This window comes from Polyergus mexicanus, unplaced genomic scaffold (genome assembly GCF_030449975.1).
Source record: "Polyergus mexicanus isolate NDT 795.1 unplaced genomic scaffold, iyPolMexi1.0 SCAF_17, whole genome shotgun sequence".
Classification (NCBI taxonomy): domain Eukaryota; kingdom Metazoa; phylum Arthropoda; class Insecta; order Hymenoptera; family Formicidae; genus Polyergus; species Polyergus mexicanus.
The window spans coordinates 4,347,861-4,372,876 of NW_027223337.1; the positions used below are offsets into that span (position 1 = coordinate 4,347,861).

At 35.1% G+C, this 25,016-nt stretch overlaps 4 protein-coding genes and 1 long non-coding RNA gene across 19 annotated transcripts; 4 read left to right on the forward strand and 1 right to left on the reverse strand.

Annotated features, from left to right (window-relative positions):
- Positions 1–825: 825 nt before the first annotated feature.
- LOC138940773 (uncharacterized) lies at positions 826–24,861 on the reverse strand. Of its 14 annotated transcripts, none has more exons than XR_011448062.1 (15): positions 24,575–24,861; positions 24,037–24,234; positions 23,160–23,320; positions 22,854–22,910; positions 22,434–22,781; positions 20,143–20,556; positions 17,589–17,909; positions 10,256–10,483; positions 9,746–10,129; positions 9,388–9,597; positions 7,547–7,709; positions 5,320–7,486; positions 3,360–5,124; positions 2,376–3,048; positions 826–1,078 (listed from the first exon to the last, which is right to left on the reverse strand). It is a non-coding gene; the product is annotated as an uncharacterized lncRNA (long non-coding RNA). The 14 variants fall into 14 exon arrangements; XR_011448055.1 differs by having other exon boundaries at positions 828–1,078; positions 5,320–5,468; positions 7,117–7,486; positions 22,434–22,910; XR_011448061.1 differs by having other exon boundaries at positions 827–1,078; positions 22,434–22,910; positions 24,037–24,117; positions 24,614–24,861.
- On the forward strand, positions 2,546–8,803 carry LOC138940771 (uncharacterized). The gene is made up of 8 exons (XM_070309978.1): positions 2,546–2,978; positions 3,477–3,581; positions 4,911–5,014; positions 7,140–7,353; positions 7,610–7,663; positions 7,771–7,913; positions 8,172–8,326; positions 8,503–8,803. Exons 1-8 carry the CDS (start codon positions 2,909–2,911, stop codon positions 8,558–8,560), a joined length of 903 nt encoding a protein of 300 aa, XP_070166079.1. The 5' UTR covers positions 2,546–2,908; the 3' UTR covers positions 8,561–8,803.
- Positions 10,044–13,637, forward strand: LOC138940769 (bone morphogenetic protein 4). Of its 2 annotated transcripts, XM_070309974.1 has the most exons (6): positions 10,044–10,161; positions 10,290–10,501; positions 10,862–11,015; positions 11,128–11,261; positions 11,378–11,479; positions 12,024–13,637. In XM_070309974.1, the coding sequence occupies exons 2-6, from the start codon at positions 10,295–10,297 to the stop codon at positions 13,113–13,115; spliced, it is 1,689 nt and encodes a 562-aa protein (XP_070166075.1). In that variant the 5' UTR covers positions 10,044–10,161; positions 10,290–10,294; the 3' UTR covers positions 13,116–13,637. The 2 variants fall into 2 exon arrangements, with proteins under 2 accessions (XP_070166075.1, XP_070166076.1); XM_070309975.1 differs by lacking the exon at positions 10,044–10,161 and having other exon boundaries at positions 10,168–10,501.
- Positions 16,897–20,798, forward strand: LOC138940770 (isthmin-2). The gene is made up of 4 exons (XM_070309976.1): positions 16,897–17,102; positions 18,243–18,783; positions 20,166–20,514; positions 20,638–20,798. Exons 1-4 carry the CDS (start codon positions 16,935–16,937, stop codon positions 20,735–20,737), a joined length of 1,158 nt encoding a protein of 385 aa, XP_070166077.1. The 5' UTR covers positions 16,897–16,934; the 3' UTR covers positions 20,738–20,798.
- Ift43 (intraflagellar transport 43) lies at positions 22,712–24,312 on the forward strand. Its single transcript, XM_070309979.1, has 6 exons — positions 22,712–22,995; positions 23,153–23,334; positions 23,459–23,488; positions 23,554–23,591; positions 23,781–23,853; positions 24,009–24,312. The coding sequence occupies exons 1-6, from the start codon at positions 22,957–22,959 to the stop codon at positions 24,223–24,225; spliced, it is 579 nt and encodes a 192-aa protein (XP_070166080.1). The 5' UTR covers positions 22,712–22,956; the 3' UTR covers positions 24,226–24,312.
- Positions 24,862–25,016: the final 155 nt, after the last annotated feature.

The following is a 25,016-nucleotide window of genomic DNA, read 5'->3' on the forward strand; positions in this document are numbered from 1 at the left end:
ATACATTGTAAATAATTTTCTTAAAAACAATTTTTTTTTTTTATACTAATTGATTTGTCTCATTATTCTGTACATAGAAGTATTACGGTAAAATTATCGAAAACTGAATATTTTACGAAATAATTAATTTTTTATATCAAAATATGTCAGATTAAAATATAAAATTACTCAAAAAGTACTTAATAAAAAAATACTTTATTATAGTGTTTTGGAAAGCTCTCGATGTCAGCTACAAGAATACTAAATAAAAAATGGGGGTTTCCATTTAAGATTTTAAAGTTGACCTTCACATGACCTTCAAATGATTTTCCAAGGTCAAATCATTGTCACCATCTTATGGCCTCTTTGAATCCACACAACTTTTGTTTGAAACATTTTTCTCTTCCGGGCTTGGTTTTTGAGATATTCGACTGGATGGATTAAAATGGGCCACCCAGTATATATATATATATATATATATATATATATATATATATATATATATATATATATACCGTTGATAAGGCGTTCTTTTTATATACTTGGCGTCGCGACGCTACCGCGTCGCTTGATACAATTTGAATAGAAGAGCTTAATATATCTTTATTATGTATCATACAATCGTATTAGATCATCTTTTAGCAAGCGTGAAATTAATCAAAATATATTTATTATTTCTTATCAATGCAATTGTAAAAAAAAGTAGCCAAATAATAAATTTTGTTCCGAAAAAATAAAAATTACATCTAAATCTAAGCGTATACGAATTAAAATTCGCATAATAAATATTTCGAGAGAGATTACTTCATTTAAAAAATAATCAGTGATATAATTCTTGTATAATTTTATTCTTAAGAAATTTATACCGTACCATGATTTTACAATAATTTTGGCTCGGACAAATTGGAACAGAAAAAAATACTACTTTTACAAGTCCGACGCTTTTATCTTTTCTTAAGTTAAGTAACCTTTTTATTCTGATATCTAAAATAAAGATGATAACGTCTCACAATCAATTAAGATCATTAGATTATGTTTAGAAACAGTCTCCACTATCAGCGTCTGACTCATGCATGTTTTCCATCCTTCTGATTTGATTCTGTAATCATACAAAAGTTTATATTTATTTAAAGTTTATATTGTATTGATACTTATTCTGATTCTTTCGATTTACATCTTTCTAATTTAAAAAGCATACATGTCATGGCATATAAATCATAAAGAATATCTCATTGCGAATGAAATGAAAGATATTATTTAATTGTCATGCCTTTTTACTCATGTAAAAATAGCACATCTTTCATTCTTACAATAACAATTTTCAATATAAAACGGAGAGCAGCGTACTTTTCTTTTTTTTTATCCTCCGTCCTTTCTACATTTGGTTGTAAAAGATTTATCTTAGAATTATAATAAACGCGCATTTTTCTCTTTTCCCTTTATTCATCTATTATCCGGCGAGGAGAGTCGCCTATTTCCCATCCCCTTAATACGCCACTGAACGTTCTGTCAAATAGCGTTCCCTCGCAGGTTGCGGCGAACGAAATTGAGAGCCGCGCGCGCGCGGTAATTTATGAGTAATGATAATGACCTCTCGCAGACCTCTCAACGATCTTGGTAGTAGCTATGGAGTGTGTTAACGAGCATGGAGAATGGAGGGAAGAGGAGAAAGAGAAAGAGAGAGAGATCTCCCAGTGTAATCAGAGGCGATGATGTTGCAACCGGACGAATCTCCCTCCCTTTATGTCGTGCTGCGACGACAGTGATACGGTAAAAAGCACAGAAGATACGAAGGATGGATAGTCTCTTCTTTTTATCCTCTTTCTTCGGTCTCCCGGATTCCAGCCATATCAGAAAGGGGAGGGGAGGGGAGGGGAGGAGAAAATTCCACGGACAAACGAAATTCTATTTTTCTTTAAGAAATCGTAAATACTTTTTTTCGATTAGAAAAACTCAAGAGAGAAAAATAAGAAATTCTATATCATGTCGAGATATCACGAAAAATAATCTTGTGGATATAGAGATATTGTTCGACACACACATACATGCAACTAACAATTTCATCGGATTTTATAGCGACAAATCAATTCTCTCATACGTGTGCCAGTTCTATATTCCTAATTCTTCTATTCATACAAAGCGAAGATCTAATAAATATAACAGCAGATAGTACTAATATTGGCTAATATTAACAAATTAAACTAAAATTCCCGAAGAAAACTAATCAGTGATCGGTTAATATTGCCTGGTAATACACAAACGTCTTCGGGATAAAAACAAGAAATCTGATTGATTTCCAATACGGCGCGCTACGAGGCGCTACTGGCTACTAAATATAAAGCAATAAGAAATACAAAAGCTAATGTCTTAACAAATATTGACAACGAGAGGCTCACTTTCTCGCGAATTCCTGCTTCTTCGCAATCCAGGGTAAAAAGTAAAAAATTCCCGGGACGACCAATAGAAACAAGTCGGCGGTGGTGACTGGATCTGCTCGTCCATCACCCCGAGGCGGACCCCGTTCACCAAACGAGATTAATAGAGATCTGCCGTTGTCAGAGAGCCGGACGTCTCTCAGTCGGCCACTGCCAGTCTTCTCGCAGATTGCAAACCGCGTGGGCAGCAGGATCTGATCGCGATCGATCTACCTTGATCCCGATCCGTTCGGATAAAATTTAAATTCGCACGTGACAGGAAAGAAAGAAACGAAAATATCGCGTCAATTTCCTTTCTAATACGTTTCCTTTCTAATAGTCATCCGAATTCGCGATGAGATTGTTATAAGAGATTGATTATCGTGGACACCACTGACGGTCTCGTTCCTTTCATCGATATCGGCGTATATCTTCGGCGCTGTAAATATCGCAGTCCTAATTTCGTGGGAATCTCGCTTCCGAACGATACAGGTGTTCATTCGCTCGATATCAAAATGCGCATGCAAAGCACAAGGGGACGATGGGCAGTCCTTGCCGTAGTTTGCGTGACTAATTTACGATTAGGTAACATCGCCTCTCTCCATCTCCTTTCCTGCTCTACTTTTCTCTTATTTCGTTTTTCCCATGTCTAAATCTATAACATAGTGATAAATATTAGATGTTAGAAATAATAGATTTTTTGAACGCCTCTCTTTCTTCTGATTCATTCACTCATATCGTTCTTCAAACGATTTAATCAAAAATACATACAGCAAAATATCCGCGCTAACTTGTAAATGTTTAGAATTATTTCCTTTCTTTCCATATATAGTCATTATAATACATAATTACACGCTAATAATATTCCAGTTATTAATAGAATTTTGATGAAATTAAATGTCGATGCTACTATGTTAGATACATAAATATATATATTTTTTGTTATAATGGTATTATAATGGTTACCTTTTAGCTTTGTTTAAAATTGATAATTTCGGTCCATTTACTTCCGATAATAATTGAGATCCTTCAACTCCTTAATAGATTTTATTTATGATTATTTTGCGATTTTTTTTTGCTTAGCTTTCTGCGAGAAGGAATTGGGAAGCGAAAAGAAGGTGTCCTCCGAGGAACCGCGACAACATTCTTGTTGCGCCCGGCACGAAAAGATGATCAACGTCGGATACGGTAAGTTTTGCATAAAACGCTTTAATCGAAATTAATATTTCGATGTGTGTGATTCCTTGATATTTCTTTAATACTAAATTAAATTCAATGATTAATCCAATATCAAAAAAAAAAAGACAGAAAAATATCACATTTGCGAAGAAATCTGAAAAAGTATGCGTCTATTAATATAAACCATTAATTGTGCTAAAAGAACACGATCTTTATCGCAAATTAATATTTTATGCTTAATCAACGTAAAAGGAGAGGACGGAACATGTTAGGACGGTTAGAAAGTGTTTGCATATCACATAGGACAAGTTCAAATTTACAAGTCGAGAAGTTTCAGAAATTAATAGCAAAATTCAACATTAAACATGAAAAAATGTGCTTTAATGTAAACTATATAATTGTATTAACTTTTTAAATTTAAGAGAAGAGCGAAATCATAAGATTAATGTATAGAATTAAATGTGTTTTCTGTTTTATATGTCTATATTCGCGTGTAATTAGATAAAATACATTCTTCTTTTGGATTGGACGAATTTCGCGTCGGCCGTGCGTTGGATTCTCACATCGATCTATTGACTTCAATTGAACAACACGACCTTTGACTGCTTACGAAGAAGAAGACCATCCCTGAATGCTTTACTCGAAATTGATATTTCAATTAAAACACCATATGACTTTTGCTGTGCATTCAAATCGTCTTGGTCAAATCCCATATAGAAACCACTTATTTTAAATCATAACTAATTTAACAATTTTAAAACGCCTTGAAACATATTCTTATTGAATATAATATAATACGATAAATCATATAAGAGAGTTTCACGTGATTATAATACTCTTTCGGTCTCAAATCGAACAGATCTTTCGCAGAATTTTGCGACTCACGGATTATGACATATCATTCGAAACGCAAAGATATTTGCAACGCGAATTGGCGGAGGAAAAAAAAGGGAAGATGACAAAGTAATATGGCGCGCGTATCCCTGAGGATACGGGTGAACGTGAATCACACGACGACGACGAGAACGACGTATTCCCGCATTCCGAATCCTACGCGCTCGCGCCAAAAATAGCACAGTTGTAACAATTTGACTCGCTCACCCTCCTTTCAGGCCACCCCTTCTTAGAACTCGCTCCGTGGCGCCTCTCTTCTAATTTTTCATACAACCAGATAAATCTACACCCGCGCTGTTCATCCCGGAAAACTATCTACGTTCGGTGTCGGGAACGTATGGTTTGCTTCACGTTTACGCAGAATATTATGAAGCGTTTTCGATATCGCTATCATTTGCGTTACAATGCGAATGAGATGAATGTAATATGAATAATTTTGTTTAGGAATGTCCGGAGAAACTATTCAAATCGACGCTGGGCACTGCCGAAAATTATGCCCGCGACGCGTGTCCGATGATCCCGGGGATGCGAGTCGTCCAGCAGTACAGGTAGACACGTTTTTTCTACATATCGTGCAAAGTTCTCTTTCCCTTCTCTTGTTCCAATCACGTGAGAGACTCGATTCCTTTCTTGGCATAAATATCAAATCAGCAACAATCTGGACAAATCAAAGAGATTAAATGCAACGGTATCGATCTTATTGTTACATTATTGCAATTGAGAAAACACGATTTATAAATTTTACGACAAAAGTTAGCCGATACTCTCAGATATGATTACGTTATTGTTAGCGGCATGATAAATCGATTGATTTCGAATTGTGGATAATACTTTGCAAATTTTGCATATTTACATTCGATATAGTTCAAGCAACAGCAACGTGCTTTTTTGTCCTTTATCATTGCACGGAAGTAAACGTTAGTCTTGCATCTCCAAAATGCATCTCCTGCGAGCATGAATCACCCAGATTACGCATGGTCACGCAGGTTCGGTACTGCATTCCTGCCGAACAATTCGGAGAATACTTGTAGGGTTCAACGTTTGATCACCGCTCGCTCGGTCGTTTGGGAATCATTGTGATACAAATATTTTAATATTCTAGAATCATACATTCTAAACTTGTAAATTCATTCACGTTCGAGGGATCGAATCGTGAAATTAAAAAATCTAATTTCTGAGATACGATTGAGAGAAGATACGTCGAGATAAATACCCAAGATAAATGCCACTTTCTTTCCGAATGTGTCTGTATCTCTATGCCTATAATTTGTATCACGTAATAGGTAGCCTTGCCTTAGAACTTTTCTTAAACGCGAAATGTAGACTTCGTTAACAATTTTAATAATGCTCTACTTTACTTTATTTTTAATGCTACTATTATTTTAAACAATTATTCTTAATATATTTTACTTTCAATAACAAAATATATAATTATTATTAATTACAATCTAACTTATATTGCACTTTGAGAAAAGAAAGTTACAAAATTCGGTTGAGTCACTATATATTACCGAACAAAATTTCAGTTATAAATAGAAAATATCATTCAACAAGAAACCAAGTAAATAATTTTAATTTTCAAGGTTTTCTTTTATAACTTATTATAATTCTAAATAAATTTTTAAATCGTATAATAGTTTCTCTGAAATATAAAATATTATTATTAGATAACTAATATTAATAATGGAAATAATAAATTTTTTGTATATCTATGATAGTTTCAAAAAATTTAAGTAAGATGTGTATTTCTCTCCAAATTTAAAGACTTCTCTCGAAATCAGACTACCCAACATGAGATAAAATAGAAGATAACATTCTTTACGAGTCATAAGACACATACAAATCAAGTCTTATAGAATCCCTGTGTGATTTCTTATATTCACCATTTGATATTTAGTAAATAGAAAAACTGTCTTTAAAACTATTAATCTTTAAGTATCACGAGCGCTACGCGTAGATATGAAAATAATCCAAAACGATTTCGCTCAAACTTCGTTTTAGGAAGTACCTTTTTCTATCGAAAAAGGAGTGAAAGGGTTTCCTAATAAAAATTCTTTATTAAGACAAACATTCTTCAGTCTTCCCCGCATATCTTCCCGGATCTTCGACTAGCAGAAGAGAAAAAAAAAAGAGAAAAAGAGCTATTTTCGTCACGTGACGCAATCCGATCGGTGGACACGAAAATGCGATTTTACGGCAGCCACGCTACGCATACGCACCTCGATGGCGCGATAACCGATCAGATGGCAAACCCGAACCGGACGAGGTGGAGGCGTTGCACGCCAAATGCGCGAGACGACTGAGTACGATATGTTTTGCGTCCTTCGAAGGTCGAACCGCCGCGGTCACCGCTCCTCCGCGCGGCGCCGGAGTGTCCAGCCACTAAATCCCGGAATTATATGCGAAATTTCGCGCACGCACAGCGGTCGCGGGAGAGATTTATCGAAACGGCCGATATCATATATTCTTGATAACAATATATGAGAATAAGTTTAAAACAATTGCGAATCATTTAGATTTCTCAATTTTTCTTCTTCTTCGTATATCGCGTGAAAACGTTCGAATTGCTAGTTTGATTATTGCAAAGTTGGATGAAACAACAAACAATAGATACGTAATGTATTCTATTCTCTTCTATGACTATTCGTACAGATGTATCCCGTTTGCTTCTAGAAATGCTCGTCGGATTCCCGTTGTCGTGCCAGGGCCGCCAAATTGGAGAGAGTGTCGACGTTGCATGGTGTTCGCGTCATCGAAGCTATAGATGCCTGCGAGTGTTTGCCGGAAACATTCTGCAAACGAGAATCCTACATCCATCTCGTGCATTCCGGCACACCGCACCAGACCGTTGTAGACACCGGAATTTGCATCGGTCATTGCGATAAAGGTATTAAATCTTTTGTAAATACGGTAATCTCCTTATCTTTGGTCAGGCAGTACAATTATTTTGACGTACTTATTGTCAGCATCTTGAGAGCAACAAAAGAGCGATAGTTCTCTCTTTCTAAATGAGTAATGTTCTGAAATTCCAATATTATTCACAATTCAAAATAATTGAAAAAAGATTAATTTATCCTTACTTTTATTTGATTTCATTTTCCTTAAAATCCAAAGATCTTAATGTTGTATTTATATTTTTCAAGATCTCGGTTGCAAGCCGGTGCGAAATAATACAATCAGCGTCAAAGGGCCAAATGGTATGTAAACATTGCGATGGCAAATAGAAGATTTAAAACTCGGATTCTGAAAGAGAGTTAAAAATTTATCGTAAGTCATTCAAATTAAGATTTACGCTATTTTCAAGGTGATGAAATCTATCAAGTGGTGGAAAAATGCGGCTGCGCCGATAATTGTCACCGAATGGACCATATGGAGACTGTGTTGGATTACAGCGAAGTAACGATCAAAGAGGGCAGAAATACAACTGACGTGAGACCCGTTGCCCGAGTAAGAAATGTATAATAATTAGTCATTGGAAGAAAAGCAAGATAAGAAGAGAAAAGATAAAAGTCATGTTCAATGTTGCCGTATCATGAAAAATTTATCTTGAACACTTGTCGTTAATGTGTATCACGTATCCCCGATTTTATAATATTTTTCTAAAAATATTCCTTTATCTTTCCTATCGTACTTCGATACTACCGATACTTGAATTTTTTCGTATCTGATGACACATCACAATATAATCTCCATTGTTTTCGACAGCAAATAAATGTCGGACAATGCGTCGGAACATGTCCGGGAAACGAGACGGAAACGTGTTTTTTGCGTGATAAAAAAGAGCCATATAGATGTCTAGCTGGTCTATATTCGAAGCAACATACCTGTACACCAAACACATTCAAGGTGCACGAGTACAGGTAGAGTAATTTACGATTATTTCTATTTATCTACGTATATATTTCGTATAAGAATAAACAAACTTTACACATTTTTCAAATATTTCAATCCGAGATTTTTTAATATTTTTCAAATGTCTTAATCAGACAACTTCATGTACAAGATAAATATTTAAAGTATCATGTTTTGAATTTAGAACCCGACGAGGTGCGAAGAGAGAAATAATTCAGATCACTCAATGTGCCTGCTTCTAAATTGAAATTACAGCAGCCAGTCGTCATGTTCAAATCGAATCAAGGACGAGAAAGAGAGAAAGATATACGACAGTGTGTTAGATATATAATACTTTGCACACTCATGTTCCTAAGTACCAATACATTATGTATTAATCTATCATGGCTAAATAAATCAACGATATTTTCTTCAAGGAGCGAGATTAATACTCTTCCCGCTCCTTGTTTCACGCTTGCTTCCTAAATTCTATCGGTAGTAATAAACCATATCTATCGCTGGTAATAAAATGGCTTTATAATTTGTCCTATAGTTTTTTACCTATATTACAATCATGTATTAACATGGAAGATCCAATTCCTTCGAGCGCTTGATTCTCTCTAATATCAGCGGGATGTATCAACAGGAAAGCGTTGACCATAATGAGAATCGATCAAATACGTTAAAAAAAAGAAAAAGAATTGGTAAAAATTCTACTAATAAATGAGTATAATAAGTATAGCGAGCGCGCATTATTGTGCGTTTAACAATTTCTCGCCACATCTCTTGCGAATTTGGCATGCGATGACTATATTCTACGTCGGTGGATGTTTATCATGCGAAATATTTACATAACGAAATTATTCATCGACAATGTGTGTGTGTGTGCAAGGAGGAGACGGAAAAGGGCGCATGTAAAGATTCAAATTAGATACAAAACTATATTAAAATAAATCGACGAAATTTTAGCAGGATAAATAATGATTTTCGTGAGTTTCTCGTTAGAAAGCGATAAATATCCTCGACATCGGACGTGTCAAATCCACCTAAATATCACGGTGCGTGACAAATCACATAACTCGACACTTACGAATCCGCGGAATTTAGGAAGCGCCCGCTGTTTTTAATAGCCACACACTGTCATCGTCGGAACGTGACCTCATCTCTCTCGATCTTTTTAGAGTCTCGCTTCTCTATCATCGATCTCGAACAATTAAATCGCGATCAATGCATCGTAAAAAATATCTCATAAATCGCCTCTCTTATGAATCAGTCGGAAAAATCAATTATTCTCTTTTCCCTAAAAAAAGTATCATATCAAAATAATCTAAGAATACAATGAATATATTAGAGTTAAAATACTTTTCAATAAGAGTATCTTTTATGTCGTTAAATCTTCCACTACTTTTTAATGATAATGTATATTTATAAGATCTCTTTCAACTTACTCGACCCATTCTTCTTCGTATACATTGTCAAAGTTTAGCGCATTTTATGAACATTTCATGTAACTTGCGTACAAATAAATAAACTTGATACTTGCATACTTTACGAGTTTTGCCAATGGGTTAAAGGATTAACGTTGACGAAAGCGAATGTCGACAAAGTGGCGATCCGTGGGGTCGGTCGTGCCCAATAACAGTGAGAGAAAAGAGCGAGAAGAGTCTATGCTACAAGGGGGGCGAACGAGTCGCGGGGGAGGTAACTCCCGGCGTAGCATAAAGGTGACTCCACGCAGCCAAGATCTCCCATATGGCACTTAGCTTCTGATTCGGTTCGGTAAAGTCTACTCCGACTCTATTGCGCGAGTCATCTTTTTCTTTTTTGTCTTTCTGGATACCGGATAAAAACGATTAAGAAAAACGTTAGTTGACATCCTTCGATCGCAATGAAAGCACAGTTGATGCGCGATTGATTTTGCGTGCAATTTTCCAAAAATAGTGGATCTGAGATTTTACCTTTCTTTTCACACGTGAATATTCATTTCGACAGTGATCATGAGAAACGTCCTGTCCTGTTTGTTACTGCTGTTGTCGGTACTGCTAATATCTCTGAGCGATGTTAACGCATATCCGAAGCTAGACTTCCTTGAGAGCAAGAATGGCCATCAGCGAGGACTCAAAGATTTGTCGTGGGCATCCTTCGATCATTTAGAAGACAACAATCGCGCACCTCGAGAAAAGGATCTGAAAAAAATACAAGAGGTTTGTGTGAATGATAAATCATGATAAAGTGCTTTTCCACGTATGTGCTTCAAATGCTATAAACGTTAAAAAGAGTCGAGTCGCGTGTGCAGTAAATAATGCAATAATCTGAATTCAAAATTAGCATCCGTCAACTCGTATTTGTTATTTCGCGGTGAACACGAGCGTTTATTATATTCAAAGCATTATATTGCAAAATATGTCTTGTCGAATTGTCATATCAAATTTTTGAAAATTCTTCACTTTTATGGTTTTTTTTTTTTCCCCCCGTTACGAAACCAAATGCGATACATCGATACATTCGAATTCATTGTCTGTCGCGATAAATTACAAATAGCTGTTTAAATTTTGCATTAACAGATTCTCGGTATTCGGAATCAGAGTGAGAATCTGGCCCATCACAAAGTACCGCAATTCATGATGGAACTCTATAATACCGTCACCGATTCCAGCAGAGACACGCAAAGCCAGAATCCTTACAACGCTAAGCTCGTGCGCAGTTTCATCGAAGGGGGTAATTTTCGTTCTTTTTTCGATTAGTATTTTCGAAAGGAGATCTTTCGACGAGTTTCATCCTAAAAAGGCAGGAAGACTAATCTAACAACATTTTTCTTATCGCGCGATAGACACTTCCCTACCGAACTTCTATTTCTTCAACGTCTCGGGTCTGGAGATAAACGAATCGGTACTGGGAGCCGAGCTACATCTTTATCGGAAAAAAATGCCAATGGAGAATTTTTCTTCCAATCCTTATTATCTGGTAAGTGCCTGGTACTATCAGTGTCGCGTCGTCGACATGGCATTCTCTAATGTACGTTATCTTTCAATCAACCGATGTCAAATATAAACTGACGCTTGACATTTATTTATGCGTAGATAAGACTGTATCAAATCTTGGATGACCACAGCCTAGACGCGCCGAATCTTCATAGATTGCTGGATGTTTATCATGTTGGTGCGCACGCATTCGGTTGGCAGGTAAACATTCCTTTCTCTCTTTTCATTAATTATAATTTCACTAATCATTATTTTTTTTCCATCTAATAAATCTTTCATCAATTAATTGATTAATAACAAAATTTCTGTCAAAAATACTTCGTGTGCTTTTTTTTTTTTTTATGTTATAGACTTTCACAATTTTTAAGAATATTTCAAACTTCTAATTGTATCTTTATAAATATTTAATATTATTTATCTAAATTTTAATAACATACGATACATCCTATGACTATCGGAAAAAGCTCTCTCTCTCGAGAAATTATTTTTTTCTCTTTTATTTTTAAACACAACTCTTGGTAAATAGTTGCTAACGTCGACAATTTATCGAATTATTCATTCGTAAAATATCAAAAATTGAGAAAATATCGATTTGCCAATTCATTCGAAGAAGAAAGAGTTTGGTAATTTTCGTCGTTATTAATTTATCACCCTTCAAAAAACAAATGATTATGTTCATTAAATATATACAATGTTGTTAAATATATATTATGCATTACTATTTGACATGATAAAATTTGAATAGGTGTTCGATGTAACACAAGCCGTTCTCGCATGGTTGAACGGCGATCCAAATCTGGGCCTTCTGGTGACGGCATCGAATCTATTCGAGAACAAAGTGTCAGTAGAATTTTCTCGTCGAGACGATTATCATCATAACAAGCAGCCAATATTGGTGCTCTTCGATGATGTTAACAGCAATCATAATCAGTCCAGCAAACCTTCGTATTACACTTACGGAAATCAGGTCAAAGAGGACGGCGAGGTAGAGGAAGAGAGCAAGGAGGAAGAGAGTGAGGAAAAGGAAGATTACAAAAAGGAGAAGAAAGAAGATGAAGAGATTAATTTGAAGAACGACTATAACGAGACGGAGCGCTACAGCAGATTTAAGAGACTAAGAGAAGACGGTCAGCCCGAAGAAGTTTTGCTGGCGGTTACCAGGCGCGAGCCAGAATTCTTCCAGCGGCAAAAAAGAAGACGCGATAAGAAGAATAAGGAACGGGAAAATAATGAACCTGACGATTACGACGATTACTACGATTCTCAAGATCAGGAATCGGAAACATTGACGTTAGGAGCAGCGATGACGCGTCGTCGTCGCGATGTCGCGTCATCTGAAAAACACATGGCCAGAATCGTGTCGAAGAATCACACAAGAAAGATCCCGAGAATCTTGACATCGATGGATATTTACGAGAGGGCGGAGTTTCGCGAGCGACTAGGTCGGATGACGCGTAATCAATCGATCACAAGACAGCGTCGTTCGGCGGATAATAAAAACACGATGATACAATCGAACACGACCGAGACATGCACGAGACACGAGCTCTACGTCGACTTCCTGGATATCGGGCTGTCCTCGATAATCGCGCCGCCCGGCTACTTCGCTTATCAATGTAAGGGTATGTGCGAATCACCTCTCAGTCAGGATCAACGGCCGACGAATCACGCGACGATACAGGCGATCGTGCATAAAGTGGGCCTGGTGAAGGATGTCGAGAAACCTTGCTGCGTGCCGATCAAACTGCAGAGTATCAGCATCCTCTTCTTTGACAGCGAGAACGTCGTGCTCAAAAACTACGAGGACATGGTCGCGGAACGTTGCGGATGTCGTTAAGCAACGATTTTCTCGTGAATCCCGAATCTGATCGCAGAGAGACATGATTAAATGTTGCGAGAGGAAACGGTGGTATTTAAAAAATACAGGGGACCGGGCATGGACATAAATTGAGAAATCTCGATAAATGTAAATCTGATAAAATTATATACTGTAATGTATAATATGAAAATTCTTTTATGTTTTTATAATTGGCATAAAATAATGAGTTAATCATTTATAATCGCTGATGTTTCCTCTTTTTATTGCAAATTATTTCATAAACAATCACACCTAAAAAGTTAAGGAAGTAGCTGGTTTTTAATGTAAATAGTTACACTCTTGGCTAATCGTATTACCTTTCTGTAATTCAATTATTTAAGGCATCTCAGTACACAAACTCTTTGTATTATTAATCATTGCCTTCAACACGGAGAGTTCTCTTAGCATTCTCATTTTCAGAGAGATTTATTCGAATTCTTAAATCGATATGTTATAACACAGCTACTTGTATATAAGAACATTCCCAAGAGTATATGACACGCGTTGTGTGTATTAACGAGTATATATATATATATATATATGTATGTATATCTATATTAGTACTATTTAAGTCGCAGCGCCGTTAAATTATCGCTATGATCAAATCTTAATGAAGGATTAGACATTAGACTGTCCAACTATGTACATATATATAACGCGCGTTTCACCGAATTTATTTATAGCCAAGCAAGAGCACAAAAGCGAAATAAATGATATTTTAGCCACATCATTGTGGTTCGAAAATTATTGATAAATAAATTCCGCCAACCTTCTTCTGCGTTAAGAAAAATCTCCGAAAAGAAGAAACGACGCGGGATTTAATTCCACAGGATATGATGATTGCATCGCATCATTTTATCGTTCTATAATGCCTTCTTCGCGACACAATTAAAAATTCTAGTGACGCCAAAGCTTTATCCTATCTGGGATGTCTTTCGGCTCATTTTCATGCGCAAAATCAGGGCGAGAATTTACAGGCGCTGTAGGTTGACAGCAACAGTATGCGTCGACGACGAGTTTGGCGCCGCAGTAATAGTTTGCGATTGCAGTAATGCAGTCGCGGAATGCAAGATCGGTCTTTCCTGGTATCATCACAGACATATATATATATATATATATATATATATATATATACATATATCGGCAAAAGCTGGCTCAATGATGACCGTTTCACGTCTCAAAATTTGAGAAGAATGCACGCACAATACGCCTGGCATATTGTATATTTTAATAGTTTATTCTGAAGTCCTTTTTATCAACGTCATAATCGGCCTTGACGTCTCCAAGATTGAGTAAAACCAGACGCCGTCTTGATCTGTCAATTAAATAATCGTCCCGCGGTGAGGTCGCGCAATCTCGTAGAATTGAACGAGATTGCGGGTGATTACGTGAATTCGTTCATTTGTGACTTTGTCTCCTTCCCGCTTCTCCCAGCTTGTTTTTCCCCCGCGTACCGTGACCTTCTTTTTAGCGCACATGCTACTAAAACAGATCTCATTACTTAGTCTAATTTTATATTCATCTACCCCTTCTGCTTTTTTCTTAAAACCCGTGACAGTACATCAATCCTCGTTATTTTATTCTCTCGAATCATACCAATGAAAAAATCAAAATTGCATTGTATCTTCAAAATCATAATAAAAAAAGTGATGTTGCTCCAAAAAAAATGTGTAATTTTTTTCGTCTTTTTTTCTCTAATATAAAAATTAAATATCTCGATATTATATAAAATATCTACTAAAATAATAATCGATTTATCATGAAGTGTGTGTATATGTGTGTGTGTGTGTGTGTGTGTAATAATAATGATATAATACTTGAAGATACCAAATACTTTCGTATTCGGTATCGTCGCATCTATAGCATTACTACATCTTCCCTTCGATACGCGTATATCGATATAGAGTATCCATATTTCATCCCTGTAATAGCGCCGAGCTTACACGCGACTCGCGAATTTGCATATCGTTTCGCATGACACCCGAGATCGTTCGCGTGCCGCTATATTGCATTCCGCTCCTGCATCCTGAGACTATATTTAATCCGCGGTGGGTGTATTTTCGAATCTGCCCGACTAAAAATAACCCGAACGCGTTTCGCTGCATTCCACTGTTGTATTTAAATCCCCGAGCCGTGAGATATATATTGTACATACATATACAGGGTGGTCCTCGTAACGGTCGCCACGATTTTTAAGGCACTTACAATAATCTGACATAAAAAAGTTTCAAACAAAAGTTGTGTGGCTTCAAGGGGGCCATAAGATGGTGACAATGATTTGACCTTGGAAAATCATTTGAAGGTCATGTGAAGGTCAACTTTAAAATCTTAAATGGAAACCCCCATTTTTTATTTAGTATTCTTGTAGCTGACATCGAGAACTTTCCAAAACACTATAACAAAGGAATTTTTTATTAAGTACTTTTTGAGTTATTTTATATTTTAATCTGACATATTTTGATATAAAAAATTAAATATCTCGTAAAATATTTAGTTTTTGATAATCTTACCGTAATACTTCTATGTACAGAATAATGAGACAAATCAATTAGTATAAAAAAAAAATTGTTTTTAAGAAAATTATTTACAATGTATTTTTTTAAACAATTATTTGTTTTTTTTTGTTTTACTAATTAATATAGTATTTTCCATCCTTTGATTAAATTAGGATGCTGCTAAACTCGTTTTTTTTTTTATTACATGAGAATTTGACCTAGTAAAATATTATTGTGATAATTATAAAAAAAACAAGATATTTATCAAGATCACGAAGCTAATTAATTTCTGCGATAGGAATAGTAGATTGTTGAAGAAAAATAAACTTTATTGCTATGTCCATAGAATGAACGAGAAACGAAAATTCTAGCGGACAAATACAGAGATGTCCTTTGAAATCGTACAAAATTCTGCTCCAAACTTGAAAAAAAACCTTGGATGATCGGGAAAACAATTGGAGAAAGTAGAAGAAAAAGAGGTAAAAGGTGGTAGAAGAGAAGAAGAGTAGCATTCCCTTAAACAGAAAACCGATATCCTTAAAGAAGAAGAAAGGGAAGTATGAGAAAAGCATACGGCGGAACCGAAAAGGGAAACCGAACGATCTTAGGCCGCGTGCTGTACAGCTGCGTGCGTTAATGGTGCCCGATACGTCCACACTCAACGATCCATCTCTCTCTATAATATTTCAAAAAGTTAGTTTTTATCTTAGAAAGTTAATTGCGCTAATCGATTCAAACTATCTCGTGGTAGCGAAAGAACGAAAGGAAGAACGCAAATCGCGAACCATTCTTTCGTAAGCGAAGACGAAACGGATACCATTAATGCACACGACTGTACACCACATAGCGCACAACAACTCGATGGTGTTCTGTCATCCCGGGCATTACCTCTCTCTTTCCCTCTGTCCACCGCTGGCTATTATAGCGAGACAGACTCTTCACCGGTTCACAACTATGCACATAATGGTAGGCCTTTGAACGGTGCACGCCGCGTGCGCCTACCTTTTCCCCCCTTGGAATCTTCTCTCGACCCTTCGGCCTCTTCGTTCTTTTGCTATATCGTCCGTTTTACATCACGCGTCATCAGTGCTTTCGCCTCCCTACGTCCCGTACGGTGCTCCTCGTATTCGGCGCGCGAGGAATGCGGCGGTAAACAAACGCGGACGTCGACTCCCGAGATCGTCAACAAACACCGCTTAAGAGACGACAATACGAGGAAGAAAAGGGAAGAACTTTCGATGAAGAGAAAAGCAGACAGCAATGATTTGCCGTGTATTATTTAATATCGATCGTGTGTTGTGATATGGTAGTACGAAGTAAATGTTTCGAACGTCGAGTGTCCAAGAAGAGGAATGTTATGGTCCTGAGAAACGAATTGCATATTGACAAAATGAGAGCGCTACGTATAATTTGTCTCGCGGCAATTTTTCCCTCGATTTTAGCGATTCCGTTCAATGACAAGAATTATCAAGTAAGTACTGGAACTAGTAATTCTACAGAGATTATCAAGTTAAACAATGAAATAGAAAGAAATAAACCGCGCTAGCAACGGAGAACTCTACACTTTGTACTTGATTTATTCGAAACCCTTTCTTAGCGGATTAAGTCACTTGAATCATCTTTTTCGATCGTTACTCGTCATATTGGTATATCTATTCTCAAGTTTTGATTTGATATTTCTGCCCCTTTTCTTTTAAATTTCGAATTGATAGCGATTTATGGGGGATTTAACATTAATTGAGAGATCACATCTTGTTTCCGTTATTATCTCGCAAATACATAGTCTTTCAAAATAGACGATTAGTATTCTAATTCTCTTCATTGTTCACAATTCATTATGAATTTCTTTTTTTTATCTTTTCTTGATTTTAATAAAGAATTTTCATCGATCTTGAAGATAAAACGAATTGAATTTTCGCTAAAATTCTGTCAAGTATGCTAGAAAAATTTTTCTCACCGTCATTCTTTTTCCTCAAATTTTACTCGGCAAATTCCAAAATCCGTCTCGCTATCGGCAGGTGGCTACGCCATTGACGGGAAACGATCTTGCGGCGTGCTGTTTCTCAGAAGTAAACTTCTCTCCCCCGCTTGGGGATCGTCGTCCCTTTTCTTCCCCGCCGCCGTTCTATCCATACGCCAAACGCCGGCGTTCTTTGATGTCGTCGCGATCGTGTCAGCCTTTTACGTATCGCATAGTCAACGCCGGTCATCGGTCTCTTTATTCTTTGATAAATTGCCTCTTGATACACGGATTCAAATGGATGTGTTTCCGATCAAGCTGCGTTTACACGAAGAAAACAAGTCCAGTAATCTGTATCACATCAGCGATAATTATCCATGTAATTTTAATGATCAAAAAACATCTTTCGGAGAATTCGGGGAAATCGTAAAACTTTATACACGAATAAATAATCGCGTTTCAATATTATACACAGATATAGAAAAAAGATACTTTCGGAAAAAAATATAATCGTATTCGAAAACGAACTTTAGATAGATTTACTTTTCATTTTCTATAATTTCCAGTTTATAAAGCTTGTCATTCGATTACAACATAGAAATACCGCAACCGAGATAAATGAATTTAAGAAATTATTCTTCTGCTTTTCAGATAAGGAATTCTAAAACAACACTAGATGTCAAACATAAAGCAAACGAGGTGAAAATTCAGAAACGATTACTTGATTCATCGCTTCAACGTTTGTTTATATCACCTGATGACAAAGATGAAAAGTTTCATCTCGTACAAACCAGATATCGCCGAAACGATCATATAAAGTCGAACGCGGAATCAAGTATTTTAACGAAAGAAAAAAATGAAGAGACTACGTTAATTTCTAAATCGGAATCTTCTGAAGAAATCAATCTTTCCGGCGAAAACTTCGCGGATATGGATATACTCTTTAGGAGCCGGACAAGTAGAAGCGAGAACGCGGACATTTATGATACGAACACCGAGTCTCTAGACGAGGAGGAGTACGAAGGTTTAAACACTCTTCTGGCAAAATTGTTCGACGCGCTACAAAACGATTCCGCGAAGGACAATCATGACATACTGAAGGGATCGAATTCTATCGGTAACACAAGCAATGACGAAGATCGTTGCCAGAAATGGCTAGACAACAGGGAGAAAATTGAACAAGCTTTCCCAGGTAAACGTACTTTACGTGCTTGCAAACTCGATATACAGGGTGGTCCCCGTAACGGTCGTCACGATTTTTAAGGCACTTACAATAATCTGACATAAAAAAGTTTCAAACAAAAGTTGTGTGACTTCAAGGGGGCCATAAGATGGTGACAATGATTTGACCTTGGAAAATCATTTGAAAGTCATGTGAAGGTCAACTTTAAAATCTTACATGGAAACCCCCATTTTTTATTTAGTATTCTTGTAGCTGACATCGAGAGCTTTCCAAAACACTATAATAAAGTATTTTTTTATTAAGTACTTTTTGAGTTATTTTATATTTTAATCTGACATATTTTGATATAAAAAATTAAATATCTCGTAAAATATTTAGTTTTTGATAATCTTACCGTAATACTTCTATGTACAGAATAATGAGACAAATCAATTAGTATAAAAAAAAATTGTTTTTAAGAAAATTATTTACAATGTATTTTTTTAAACAATTCTTTGTTTTTTTTTTGGCACTAATTAATTTGCCTTATTATTCTGTACATAGAAATATTACGGTAAAATTATCGAAAACTGAATATTTTACGAAATATTTTATTTTTTATATCAAAATATGTCAGATTAAAATATAAAATAACTCAAAAAGTACATAAAAAGTAAATAAAAAAATACTTTGTTATAGTGTTTTGGAAAGCTCTCGATGTCAGCTACAAGAATACTAAATAAAAAAATAGGGGTTTTCATTTAAGATTTTAAAGTTGACCTTCACATGACCTTCAAATGATTTTCCAAGGTCAAATCATTGTCACCATCTTATGGTCTCCTTGAAGCCACATAACTTTTGTTTGAAACTTTTTTATGTCAGATTATTGTAAGTGCCTTAAAAATCGTGGCGACCGTTACGAGGATCACCCTGTATATATATATATATATATATATATATATATATATATATATGTGTGTGTGTGTGTGTGTGTGTGTGTGTGTGTGTGTGTGTGTGTGTGTGTGTGTGTGTGTGTGTGTGTGTGTGTGTGTGTGTGTAGAGTATCTTATTGGTAAGTAGGGTTTAAACCGATTATTAGATTAACATATTAGATTAATAAATTAATATTATACTTAATTATAACAGAATTACTATAAAAATGATAAAAACATAATGTATTATATTGATATATTAAACAATGAGATATATCGAAAATGATGCATATCCGAAAATCTAAAAAAAAAAAAAAATTGCTTATTTTTTTTTATAAGGGATATGATAATATTAGTCTATCCTATCTATATATAGGATACTTAACATCAGTATAAATTTATAAAAATATCTCTCTCTCTCTCTCTCTCTCTCTTCTCTCTCTTCTCTTATGAATACCTCTTTGGATATATATCCTGCAGGATCCATCGATGAACTACCGGCATGCCCTTGTCGATATCCCAACGACATCTTTTACGACGATCTGATCTGGGATAGAAATCGGCAAAAGAAATTTCGGTGGCGCGATGCGAGCAACGATCCGCAGCGGCTCATCTACAAACAAGGCGCTTTTTACTGCGTGCGATCTTTGCCGGCGCAGGGAAGCGAGAGCATCGGCGCGCAGCATTGTTGTTATGACGAGGAGAGAAAACTGTTGACACGAGGCTCCGGTGCCGGCACACCGTACATTGTCAGTCCAGATATGTCATTTGTACTGCATGACAAGATTGATCTGCTACCTTGGCGGCTTTGTAAGGGCGACTTTACCAGGTACGTATTCATGTATAGCGCGCGATGTCAGATATTCCCACTCTGCAAATTAGAATTCGATCATTAGATTCAAGACCGAGCGTATATCAATAACATATATCATATATTTTTGTTATTGTATAGATACAATAAAGTGAGAGTACCAAATAACGACGATGACTGCGAGGTAAATCCGGATGACGAGGAGTATGAATATCAAGAGGAAAATGCGAAAAATTATTGAGATACAATGTCGTCGCAATCGTACCAAAAAAAAAGGACCAATAATTATAAACAATATTAAAAGCCTGACTTTAACCATTATTGTTCTTTGTAAACAGAGCAATATAATAAATTTTAATTTATTTTCCTATTTATTTGAATATTGTGTATGCGTATCCCAATTTCAAGTTAACAAATTACATTAAAAAATTACATCACAGGGTGTTTTTGCTACTCTATATGAGCAAACTGGATCGAATCAAACACTTTGTTAATAAACATTCCGTGCGTTATTTACTCGCTTAATGTATGCTCTTTTCAGGGTTGGGAAGTAACGCGTTACTTGTAACGCCATTACCGTTACAGTTACCGAAAAAAAGTAACTGTTTTATTTGTAACGGAAAAAGTAACTTCGTTACATTTTTCGGTAACGAGTAACGAATTTAACAGTTACTTTTATCGTTACTTTTTTCAAATTTTTTGATTTATTTAAGATATTATTCTTGCTATTGTGCGTGATAAAATTTTTATCTTAACCGTAAAGCCGTAAGCAAATCGACCAATTAGCATTCTTAAAATGTTGTAAAAATGCTTGAATGTGATTGATCAACTTATGGCTCTTGCAGACCAGTGCGATGACGCGACGCGCGATATCCAATGAGAGCTTTATCTTTTCGGAAAAGCAGAGCTCTCATTTACTACCAGTTCTAAGTACCTTGCAACAAAAATTAGAAAATCTCAATAAATCTGACCTTATAGATTGCCATTCATTAGTTGAAGCTATTCAGCAAGATTTAAATAAAAGGTAACTTATTAATTTGATTAATACATATGTTATTTAATTTTAAATAAGGATTTAATTGAAAAATATTATTTTATTTTAAACTATTGATTCAAAAGTATTAATTTCAATAAAACAAACAATGTCGCTTAATTTACTATATTTGATTTTAGATTTCTTACAATATTTGAAACAAAAGAATTAATAATAGCAGCATGTTTACATCCAAAATTTAAGTTAAACTGGTTAACCGGAAAAAAAAGAAAACGTGCTGAAAATTACTTGGAGGATTTATTGGGAATCCGATCAACTGAAAATTCTTCAAAAGCTGGAAAATCTGACGATCACGATGATTTTTTCATTTTTGAGCAAAAAACGGTGCAAAATGAATCTGAACAAGAAGAATTGCAACGGTTTTTAAAATCAAATAATTGTAATATAGAAATGTTAAACAACTATCCAAAACTTAAAAAACTTTTTATTAAATATAATACAGCTCTATCAAGCAGTGCATCTGTAGAAAGAATGTTTAGCATCGGTGGCTCTGTATTAACACCACAAAGAGGGCATTTAAATGATGATACTATGGAGCAACAAATTTTATTAAAAATTAATAAAGAATTTCGATAAAATTTAATCATTTATTTTGTAATAAATCTTGAATGAAATCTTGCTTACAATTTTTTAAAAGTTTTTCTTATGCAAAATAATTTATTAGTTTGTATTGTAAAAAAGTAACGGAAATTGTAACGACTCGTTACTTTTTAGTAACTGTAACGGTAACGAGTTACTTTTTAAAATTAGTAACGAGTAACGGTAACGAGTTACTTTTTAGAAAAAATAACGGTAACGGTAACGAGTTACTTTTATAAAGTAACTTTCCCAACCCTGGCTCTTCTTAAAATAAACATTAAATAGAGAGAGCGAACAAACTAACCTCTCGGACTCGTGCGTCCGCTTAGATGAAGATGAAATAGAGGGAAAACCAAGAGAAATATTCTTTTAAATAGCAAATCCGATTTGATTGTCATATTTATTGGACTGACAGTTTGATGGAAAAATTCTTGGGAATTTTTCTTAAACTTTTCAAAAACAGAGCAGATACTGTAGTTATGTAGCATAAAACGCGCAACCAAAAGAAGCTTTCCGCCATATTTGTTTTTATGACGTAGAACCAAGATTTCTTGTTGATTGGTCAATCGAGTGCTATTTTACCTTGTGGATAGATTTCCGAACGAACCCCACGTGCAACGTGCGAGTATCGTAAAGTTGTCATGGTTACCGCCTGCAAACATATGGTATTTAATAACTGTCACATACTCTTGTCAAATGCATCGTGAAGTCTGATTCAAAGTGCCTTAGAATAGGAACTCTCTCCCGTTACATTGATGCTTGGCTCCGAATGCTTGGTTCCCTATAGAACATATATATAGAAAAAAAAAAAGTTACATAGATTTCAAATGGACTGGGCCACTGATCTTGAGATCACTTCGAAAAAAGTAATTTCTCTCTATATTTCAATGGTATAAATGAAAAAATCGATTATTGAAAATTTTGATAATTGATAAAATAATTTTAGAGAATTCTAAGAAAACTACTATAATTCTGGGAAAACTACTATAGTTTAAATAAAAAATTGTATTAATCAATTTCTAGTTGATACCTCGCTTAGGTAGACGCGCAGGTCAGAATAACTTGCAGGAAGAGAATAGATCTGACGATGATCCTCTCGAGAGTCCAATTTCTTTATCATCTGAAAAGTCTGTGCCTACGCAAAGACCGATAGTTCCACCTCGTTCTAGAAAAACCGGCTGGAGTGATGAACTAAAAAGTGGCAAGTAAGTTTGGATTAATTATGAAATAGAATTTATCCACATTTCAGAATAAACAATTGTGTGAAAGGTTAATAATAAAATATAAATAAATTAAATTTATTAATTTTGAGTCTTTTTCATTGCCTAGATCAAAGATGATGTTGAATATTGTTGAACAGTGAGTATATAAGATCATAAGATTAAAAATCAAACGACTGTAGTCACTGATAGACTATTCCTTAGGGAGCGTTTTCGAGCTGTCGAGAAGGAAGAACAAGATGGTAAATTGATTTAAAATCAGTTATATTAAACAGCATATATTAATTATAATTAATGTATGTATATATTTATCCATACATATTATATAATTCTAATTACAATATAATGTAAAATGATCAGCAAAAAGATTATGAAAAATTTAAATATTTGTTTCTGTATTTCTTCGATATTATTAATCTTTGTATTTTTAGATATTCCTGTTATACCAGATTTGGATGAAATTCAGGAAGATAATATTTCATCCGAGATTGCAAGTGCTCCTACGTAAGTACTATTTATTCTCATTAAGATTCTTATTAATATTTATAGTGTATGCGTAAAACTCAGATTAAATTATTTCAATAAAGAAAAGAAAGGAATATTTTTATCAAGAATCTCACGAGATTCAGTTGTAAACTAAAATGGAATATAATTTTTAGAATCAATGCAAATAGAATGACTGCTTACGAGGAATTGGATACCGATCTGGTGAAAAATGCGGCATTTACATCATTGGATGGTATCAGTCTTTCTCTTCTCGCAGACAAACTGTACAATGAAAATTTAGCGAAGGAACCTGATGAAGTTTGGAATTGGAATCTTCTTTTTACACAAATTTCTTCTGAGATTAATAGCGAAGCGCAGGAAAAAAATTAAAAGTTGAAGCTATGAAAAATTATAAATTATTAGTGTTTTTATATTTGAAAAATAAAAAAAAATAAAGCTTTATATATATAATAATGAATATTTTCGCTGCATCCTTAAATTTTGTTTTTCAATATACGCGAAGATCCTACAAGAACGACCCATAACGTCACATAATTATAACCTAACTTTTCAAATAAAAGTCTACAAAGATTTGTAATATTTTTTTTTTTTTTTTCGAAACAAAACAACTTACCAATTATTACTGAACATAAAATTTTCATAAATTTTAAAGAATAATTAGAAGATAAAGGAAGGAAACAAAAAAATATATTGTGCTTAAATACAAAAAATGGCGTACCACTATCTGCGGTGCCTTTATATGGAAGCGACAAATTACCTCGTCTGACCTATTCGATTGCCCCCCAATTTGGAAATCGCGGTACTTCGAGGAGCGACGTGAAGACTCAACCGTGCAGGCGTGCAAATCCGAGGTCGTAAAACGAACCACGAAGATGCAGGCGCAATCGGGAGTCTGATACAGAAGCTACTTGAAGCTTACGACAATGTGATAACACCCACTGAGCAGATCTGCCATAATATTTCACGTTAGCGATCGATGTTCAGTTGTGCAATCACTAGCACACGCTTCCGATAGTATATGCTTCGAGACAATATATATACAAATCTACATGACGATGTGCACATGCGAGAAACTTGTACATCCTCTTCGTCGTTATAAAAACTCTATTACGATAAAATATTACTTCACGCATTTCTATAAATCAGTTTATAAAAAGGTA